This window comes from Humulus lupulus, chromosome 1 (assembly GCF_963169125.1).
Source record: "Humulus lupulus chromosome 1, drHumLupu1.1, whole genome shotgun sequence".
Lineage (NCBI taxonomy): Eukaryota > Viridiplantae > Streptophyta > Magnoliopsida > Rosales > Cannabaceae > Humulus > Humulus lupulus.
In genome coordinates, this window is record NC_084793.1 from 222,104,075 (window position 1) to 222,112,620 (window position 8,546).

At 32.1% G+C, this 8,546-nt stretch overlaps 2 protein-coding genes across 2 annotated transcripts; one reads left to right on the forward strand and one right to left on the reverse strand.

The window, feature by feature from the left end:
• LOC133803569 (uncharacterized) lies at positions 1 to 5,286 on the forward strand. Its single transcript, XM_062241662.1, has 8 exons — positions 1 to 488; positions 1,352 to 2,191; positions 2,283 to 2,915; positions 3,389 to 3,526; positions 3,624 to 3,913; positions 4,008 to 4,131; positions 4,217 to 4,743; positions 4,840 to 5,286. Exons 1-8 carry the CDS (start codon positions 69 to 71, stop codon positions 5,057 to 5,059), a joined length of 3,192 nt encoding a protein of 1,063 aa, XP_062097646.1. The 5' UTR covers positions 1 to 68; the 3' UTR covers positions 5,060 to 5,286.
• Positions 5,287 to 5,726: 440 nt separating this feature from the next.
• On the reverse strand, positions 5,727 to 8,193 carry LOC133829883 (uncharacterized). The gene is made up of 3 exons (XM_062259714.1): positions 6,367 to 8,193; positions 5,958 to 6,286; positions 5,727 to 5,778 (listed from the first exon to the last, which is right to left on the reverse strand). Exons 1-3 carry the CDS (start codon positions 8,191 to 8,193, stop codon positions 5,727 to 5,729), a joined length of 2,208 nt encoding a protein of 735 aa, XP_062115698.1.
• Positions 8,194 to 8,546: the final 353 nt, after the last annotated feature.

Consider the following 8,546-nt stretch of genomic DNA (forward strand, 5'->3'; position numbering starts at 1 on the left):
CGAGTCCGAAAACCTAACTGAGTTTCTTCATTTTTTTTCAAAATCGTTTGGCATTGACTGGTTAAACAATGGTTGTCACTCGTGCGGGGTCTGCATCTCCTGCTCGGTCGGGTGCTGCGTTCTCTGGCCCAGCATCCTCGAAGCATTCCGACGATCAAGAGTCTTCCGAAACGAAGGGGAAACTTCTGAAGAGTAATCTTTCTCCTTTGTCTAAAGGGAAAGCTGTTTTGAAGTATTCATTGGATTCTCCCCTTCCTAATGTGATCGAGGATGATGTTGGTGGTTCAAATGAGTTGAAGGAGGGCGACATGCATGCGAGTGTTGACTTAATTGGGAAAAAGTTGAAGCGAAAACATGTTGCATTGTCAAAGAGCAAAGTCAGTGCGAAGAAATCTAAGAAACTATCTATTGAAGGTTCTAGTCGAGTAAAGTGCAAGGCTAACAGAAAAATTGCGAAGAAGAATGTTGGTTTACTGGATAAACCGAAGGTATTTATGTTTGTGTCGTTTAAATTCGTTTTGTTCTTTTTTTTCTGTTTTTTATGGGTCTATTTGTCTTGTTGCTGTTAACAATTGTTATTTTTTTGTATCAAAGTGTTACAGGTTTGTTAATGGTATTTCTGATGTTTGTAACCTTGTTTTCCATTTTTGTAAACATATGTTACAAGTCATAATTTGGTAGTTTTGTAACGAAGTGTTACAAGTTTGTTAATGTTCTTTCCGACGTTTGTAAATATGTTTTTCTTTTCTTTAAACTTATGTTACAGGTTCTAATTTGGTAGTTTGTGTATTTTATATATTAGGTTTTATATTCTTGAAATATGTTTTCTATGTTGTTCATGCTCTGATCTGATTTATGTTTTTAATTTTGTTAATTTTTGTTAGGTTTTTGTACCTATATGTTACATGTTTGTTAATGGTATTACTGAAACCATGTTTTTGTTTTTTTGTAAACATATGTTACAGGTCCTATATTGTTAGTTTTGTAACCAAGTGTTACAAGGTTGTTAATGTTCTTTCTGATGTTGTAAATATGTTTTTCTTTTTTTGTAAACATATGTTACAAGTTCCTATTGTTAGTTTTTGTAACCAAGTGTTACAAGGTTGTTAATGTTCTTTCTGATGTTGTAAATATGTTTTTCTTTTTCTGTAAACATATGTTACAAGTTCCAATTTGTTAGTTTTTGTATTTAAAGATAATAGGTTTTATATTATTGAAATATGTTTTCATTTTTTCAAGTTTTGATTGTATCTGTTTTAATTTCATTTCATCAATTTGTGTTTTTCTTGTCATCTAATCATTTGATTTGTCTTGTTTTAAAATTTTGTTGGTTGTCTATTATTCTATGCAGCATATGGAATGTTTTATCAAACATGAGGATCATTATAGAGCAAGAGTCAATTTTCACTGTGGTTTTGAGAAGATCAATGTGATCTCAGAAAAATTGACTGACTCTCAAAAGGTTTTGTTTAGTAAGACTTGCTTTGGTCATTTTCTAAACCTTAAATCTTATGCTAATCAAGCTAAATTGGTTCACCATGTTTTGTTGAGAGAAGTTAACCAACCAAACTTAAATGAAATGTGGTTTAAAGTTTGTGGAAAGCTGATTAGGTTTTCTTTGGGTGAATTTGGGTTATTGTCTGGGTTAAATGTGTTTGGTGATATTGATAGAGGTGGAATTAAGAATAGTAATCCTATTGGATTGTATTCGAAATTTTTTGGTGACCATACAAGGGGCATTTCAAGAATTATTGTTGAAGAAAGGTTTAAGGCTGCCAATTTTGATAATGATGATGAGGCTGTTAGGATGGCTGTACTTTACCTGATCACTAACTTTTTGTATGCTTGGCAAAAAGAGAAGAACATTGAAAAAACTGACTTGTATCTTTGTGATAGTGGTGGTTTTAATCATTTTCCATGGGGAAAGGATATTTTTAATGTGACTCTCTCATCTTTGAGAGATGCTTTAAGGGAAAATGAAGTTGTTATTACTCGGCAAGGTTCTTACCCAACCTATAAGTTGAATGGTTTGCCATTTGTTTTCCAAGTTTTCATTTACGAATCAATTCCTAGTTTAGAGGGAACTTATTGTGAGAAGGTTAGTTGTGGTCTGCCTAGGATTATAAATTGGTCATCTGTTGCAATCCCATCTCATAAGGAGCTTGAGAGGAATGTGTTTTCATTACATAAGGTAATTTTTATTCTTTTTGCTTTTCTTTATATATGAATTTATTTGATTTTTTTAATATTGTAAACTGATTTTTCTGTGTTGTTATTTGCAGACCAAAATTGTTAAAGTTTTGCCCACTGATGAAGAGAACAATGCCTTCAAGCTTGAAGGTTTTTTCCAGTGCAACAAGGATATGAATGTTGCTGATTTTGAGGATGATGATTTTGTTGCTCCTCCAAAGAAACCAACCAGTGAGGCTCCTTCCTCATCATATGTTCCTTGTGTGACATTTGGTTTTTCTGATATGAAAATTATTGTGGATGAATGTCAGAAGAAGTGTAACATTATGTCTAAGGAAATTGCATTTTTAAAGTCTGCTAGTGAATCTAGACATAGGGCATTGATGGAGATGTTGGTTAATCTGAAAAACGATCAAGATTTAAAACACAAGGCAGTTATGGAAATGTTAGGTGAGTTGAGGCCAAAATCATGTGGTATTAATGATGATATTGATCATGTTGATGTTGGTTTTGTGGGAGCTGATGTTGGTGATACTTCTGGTGGTGGTGGTGTTTCAAAGGAAAAGGATAAGTTTTTTGAGAATGAAAGTTTTACCCAAGTTTTTGATGAATGCATTCAAGCAATGCAAGAAGATGCTGCTGGAGATATGGTAATTGCAGATGATAAGAATGATACAGTAAATGAGAATGAGAAGACTACTGGGAATGATGTTGAAGAAACAATGGTATGTATTCTTATCTAAATATTAATTTTATTGCTTGGTTGGTTTGTTATTTTTTATTTTATATTTTATAGATGTTTATATTTCTGTTAATATATATAATTAATATTTTCTTTTTATTAATTTTTGTTTTCCCTTTTTGATAGGAATCTGATTTTGTTTCCATTGGAATATGAGAAGTGGAAGAGAAAGTTTAGAATTCTTGTTTTGTAAACCTCTTGTTATTAATTTGTAAACTTTTTTTTTCTTAGTTAGTTTTGTACAAGACTTTTCCAGAGCATGTATAAACTCTGTTATGTTTTTGTAAACTTATGAATTTTGGAATTTTTTGTTTGGCAATTATTATTTTTTATTATATATACAACTTTTTTTTCCAGAGCTATGACCAGGTTATTTTGGTTTCATGATTTGTATTTTTTTAAGGTAATGTATTCATGTATTTCTGTATTAATTTATAAAATTTTGTTTTTCCATAGAATATTGTCAAACCTCATGATGATGTAGCTGATGTTGTTAAAGATCTAGAAGAAGAGGCTCATATTTTTAACAACATGAATGTGGAGATTTTTGATAAAGTTGTTCATGCAGCTGTTGGTGATTTGGCAAAGAAAAAGGTAACTAAACAAGGCAGATATTGTATTTTGTTTTCTCTTTTTGCAATATGTTCCAATAGTTGTATTATTGAGTTTTTCATATTATTTTTGTTTCTAGGAAGTTATTATGGCAACACCCATTGCTGGTTCTTTGATGAATCCAGTAGTTGTGTCTACTCCTGTTGTTGGCAAAAGGAATCCAAAGCCTGCTACAGTTTTGCAATCTCCTTTTGTTAACCAATTTGGATCATCTTCTTCTAAGGATATGAAACATTTGGAGGTTGTGAAGTCTAAAAGGAAGGTTGTGGGACGATATGCTTTTGGAGACAATCTTTTTGATCTGCCTAATCAAATTGACCAAGACTCTTTTAACAAGTGGTTTTCTCTGGGGCTGAGAAAAAATAATAAGTATGCTTCTATTTTTTAATTGTTTTTTTATTTATTTTGTATTTCAGTTTCTGTTTCACCATAATTCACTTTTAAATGTTTATAATTGTTATAGGTATAAGAAATTTGATGATAATAATAGTATCATTAAGGAGCCATTTCAGTTTTGTGTAACTGAGATTGAGAGAAAAATTTGGTTTTATGATTTAGTTAAAGATGGGAGGGATTTGGACAATGAGGTATTTTTTTCCCTTATTATTATTAAGTTGTTTTAGTTTTACTGTTTTCATTATTCTCATTATGGTTTGCTTCTTGTTTTTTCAGCATATTAATGTGGCATTTTATTACCTTAGAAAAAAAGCCAAGTATTGTGAGTTGATAAATGTTAGAGTTACTACTACAGATAACTCTTTTGATCAAGTTATCACTTCTCTGTATGATGTGTATCTGTCAAGTGACTGTGATCGATCTGTTATATCGCATAACAGTGTTATTTTTGAGTATATTTGTGGTTATAAAATGCTTTGTAACACCCCTTGGTCGCTAGTAGATTTCATTTTATTCCCTATTAATATGACTGTTGTTGGCTGTAATCATTGGATTCTTGGGGAGTTCAACGTGAAGCAGAGATTTTTTAAAGTCTACAACTCAATGAGGAATAGAGTTATGGATAAGAAAGTGTTGAAAGTTGTTGAAGCATATTCTACTTTGTTGCCCTTGTTTCTTTCTTTAAATAATTTTTATGAGTCAAGGGAAGATATTGATCTAAATGCACAAGCATTCAAGGGCATTGATATGTGTCACCCGTTGGACATTGTGTTTGATGATGAGGTTCCACAACAGAGTAACAAGTAAGTGGTTTTTTTTTAGTTATTGTTATTTTTTGGTTGCATTATTTTGTTTATATGCATTTATGTGTTACTGATTTTGTTGTTTTTTTTTTGTAGCGATTGTGGGATTTTTATCATAAAGTTTGCTGAATTTCTTATGCATGGACTTATTGAAAATATCCCCAATCCTCTGAATGTTAGTTTCCAGAGAAACAAAATTGCAGTCGAGCTATATGTCCATGCTAAAAGAAAGAAAGATGAAGGCTATCTATCTGATGGGGAGTTCAGAGGAAGAATGAGCAAGAAGATGTTGAATGTTAATGCAATGGAAGTATGAGAGCATCAAAGTAGTTAACATTTTGGCTTTTATCTTGTAAAGAAGATACATACTTATGGCAAGATAACTTTTGTGTCTTTGTTTTGCAAACTTTCAAGCAAGTATCATGTTTGAATATTTTGAATACTGTGGCATATCATTGAATTTTGATATTAGCCCTTTTTTATGAGGAATGTTGTACAGAGGTGTCTCAAGTTTGTAACTTGAGTTCACAACTTTATTTTTATATTTCATGTTTTAGGTAACATCTGTTAAAAGTTTGTAACCTAAGTTCATGCAAAATTGCGTAGCATTACTTAACGTCTATTAATAGTCACGATAACTTCAGTTTCAAATATGTATCAAATCGTTTCAAACTTTTGAAGTTAATCCTTTTAAATGGACTGGAAATTTACAAATGAAAATCAAATATTTTTGTTTCAAAACTGTAACATAAGCTGATAAAAGAACTTATTTCACATTTATTTGATGTTGGAAGTGTCTGTGAGAAACTAGTAACATATCTGTAACAATTATGTAACAAAATGTTACATTAATATTCATTTCAGATATATCTGTATCAAATATGTAACAAAAATTTACAGATAACGCCCTGAACATTAATTCTGATATATTGATGCAAATTTTTTCCTAAGTTTTTATAATATTCCATATATTCAATAAAATTTCATAATTCTTTATCACAAGTAATAGTGATAAAAAATGTTCCAATCACCGTACTGAAACATACAAAGTTTCAAAATTCAAATAAAAAGTATTTTTAATCTATAAGCTTTGAGTGCTTTTTTGTTTTTTTGTTCTCAATAGAGGCTGGTTTGTGCAGGTTTTTCGGTTGTGCCCAAGCTCTCCACACCTTCCACATTTAAGCTGATAAGACCCTTCTCTTGCTGAGACAAACCTTTTTTTCCTTGGCCTTCCACTTTTTCTGTTTCCCTTTGGAGGTAGTACTTCTATTTCCTCAACATCAGGCGGAACTCTCCATGTTTTTGGATCTCCCAATGGATGTATTGATGCATTATAGGTGTTCAACATGGCTTGTTTTGTGAAATAATATGAGCAATATTTTTTATACTGAAGGTTCATCTTTCTAATGACTGCCATGGCATGTTCACAAGGTAATTCATCCAAATCAAACTTGTTACAAGAGCAAGATTTCTTTGCAATGTCAACAATGTTTGTTGTTAAACCATTGTGTACACTGTAAATGAGTGTGCTAGCTGGTTCTACCTGCAATGAAATTATAATAATGAACAAGGAAGTATATTAATACAGAGGTATTTATAAATAAAGGAAATAGTTGTACTTACAGTCATTCTTAATGACTTGACAAAGTTCTTTCTTAAGTATTCCTCTTGTTTCTTTGGCAATTCTGTAAATGTTGCTTCTGCTTCTTTTTTGTTGTTGTAGCTCCATTTTTGAATCAGGTTTCTAAGGCACTCGAGTAATGTTGTTACTGGAAGCTCTCTCATTTCTTTTAGTGCTGCATTAATGGATTCAGCTATGTTTGAAGTCATAGCTGCATATCTACGACTTTTGGAGTGGATTCTTGCCCACTTTTCATATTTAACCTCATTGGCCAGAAAAGGACGGATTCCTTCATGTAAACTGTCCAAGTCCTTCATGTATTTTTCAAAATCTTCCATGTTATAAGCTTTTGCAGCAGCATGAAATGCAATACTGGTTGCCTCTGCGTCTGTTTTAAACTTGGTCTTTATGTTGCAGAAAAGATGGTAGGAGCACACTCCATGAGTTACATTTGGAAAGACATTTTTTATAGCATTCTCTATGCTTTCGTGTCTATCTGAAACTATACACAACTCTTCTCTTTCTCCATAACATTCTTTTATTTTTCTGAAGAACCACTCCCATGAATCATTGTTTTCCGAATCTGTTATAGCAAAAGCCAATGGGAAGATGTGTCTATTTGCATCTTGTGTTGAAGCTGTGAGAAGTGTACCGCCAAATGCAGCTTTTAGGAATGTTCCATCAACAACAATTACTGGAATGCAATGTTTCCAACCTAGAATTGATTGTCCCATAGCCATATAAAGATATTTAAATCTGTTTATACTATCAATTTGCAAATCTGTTACAGTACCTGGATTTTTGTGCTTCAAAATGTGCAGATATCGTGGAATGTCTCGGTAGGAATCTTGACTTGAACCATGTACATAATTAACTGCTTTTTCCTTAGATCGCCATGCTTTTTGGTAACTCATGGAAACTCCATATCTGTCCAACATGTCTTTAGCTATATCTTTAGGTCTATAATTTGTTTTTGGATCTGTGAACTTGGTCTTCACAACATTCCCAACCATACTACTTGAAGCCTGTCGGTGATCTCCAAGAATAATGTCCAAGGAACATGTGTGGGCACGATTGAACTTCCTAAGTTGGAACATATCTGTCTTTCCATATCTTGCAGCACGAAATGACCACGTACATTCTGAATCAAGGCACTTCAACTGATATTCTTTTTTGCAAGATTTGTGGACCTTGAACTGAAAATTGTTTTTTATGGCATAGAGACCAATTGTTGTTGTAAGAACCTCTTTGTTTTTGTATACCTGTTTTTCTCTTATTCCATCAGAAATTGCATGAGTTATAATTGTAGTTTCTGTTCCAATATGTTCAGGAATTGATTCATGTCGTTCCTTCTCCAAAATCAAATCTGTAATTTGATCTGCCAACTGAATAAAATTTGGTAGTCCTTGAGGTTCATCTATAGAGAATGTCGATGTGTCCGAAATATCATTCTCTATATTATTACTACTTGAAGCAACAGTAGAACTCATCTTTTGAAGTGCTCCACAGGTAATTGTTTGGTTGTTCTCTGTTACAGAAACTATCAAAGGGTATTTTGTGAGTGTTTTGTCATTTCTTTTGCACTCCAAGTAGAATTGTATAGAGATATCACTTTTGATCTTCAATGGAGGCAATGTTTCTGCAATCTGGTACTCAATTGTTGCATTTTCTGTTGACAGAATGGTAGACAACTCTGTAGACAAGATATTCATTAGTGTTGTAAATGAGCAATCTAATGGTATTAACACTCCCAGCATTTTGAAATCCTCATACACATTATTTTCATTCCAATGACCATCATAATATACCAAAGATGTTATTGGATTCATGGCTGCAGATGAATAAAAAGAAAAATTAGATTGATATGTAGAAATTTTATATTTTCATTATAAAACAAAATAGGATATAAACTACCTTATGGGTTAAAAACTACCCAATCCAGCACAAGCTATTCAATAACACATCCCCCAACAAAATGAGAATTTAGCATATAAACTCGTCCCTTTATTGGTTTTTAAATGACCAAATTCTGCACAAGGAAGAGCAAATAACTTAAAGATGAGACAATCTAAGAAACATCTTTATAATATTGTAACAGTTTCTTTTTTTTATAAAAGGTTTTCAGGATTTTCAAATGTTTCTATGGTAAAATTTGTTTATGATTCTGTGGAGATATGTGTTA

Bases quoted from the DNA above. Each gene is read 5' to 3' on its own strand.
- LOC133803569 (XM_062241662.1), top strand. From the start codon at position 69: ATGGTTGTCACTCGTGCGGGGTCTGCATCTCCTGCTCGGTCGGGTGCT. The intron at 489-1,351 runs GTATTTATGTTT...TATTCTATGCAG, and splicing joins GTTTACTGGATAAACCGAAG to CATATGGAATGTTTTATCAA. The intron at 3,914-4,007 runs GTATGCTTCTAT...TAATTGTTATAG, and splicing joins GGGCTGAGAAAAAATAATAA to GTATAAGAAATTTGATGATA.
- LOC133829883 (XM_062259714.1), bottom strand. From the start codon at position 8,193: ATGAATCCAATAACATCTTTGGTATATTATGATGGTCATTGGAATGAA. The intron at 6,287-6,366 runs GTAAGTACAACT...ATTTCATTGCAG, and splicing joins TCAAGTCATTAAGAATGACT to GTAGAACCAGCTAGCACACT. The intron at 5,779-5,957 runs GTTTGTCTCAGC...TGTATGTTTCAG, and splicing joins GGAAGGCCAAGGAAAAAAAG to TACGGTGATTGGAACATTTT.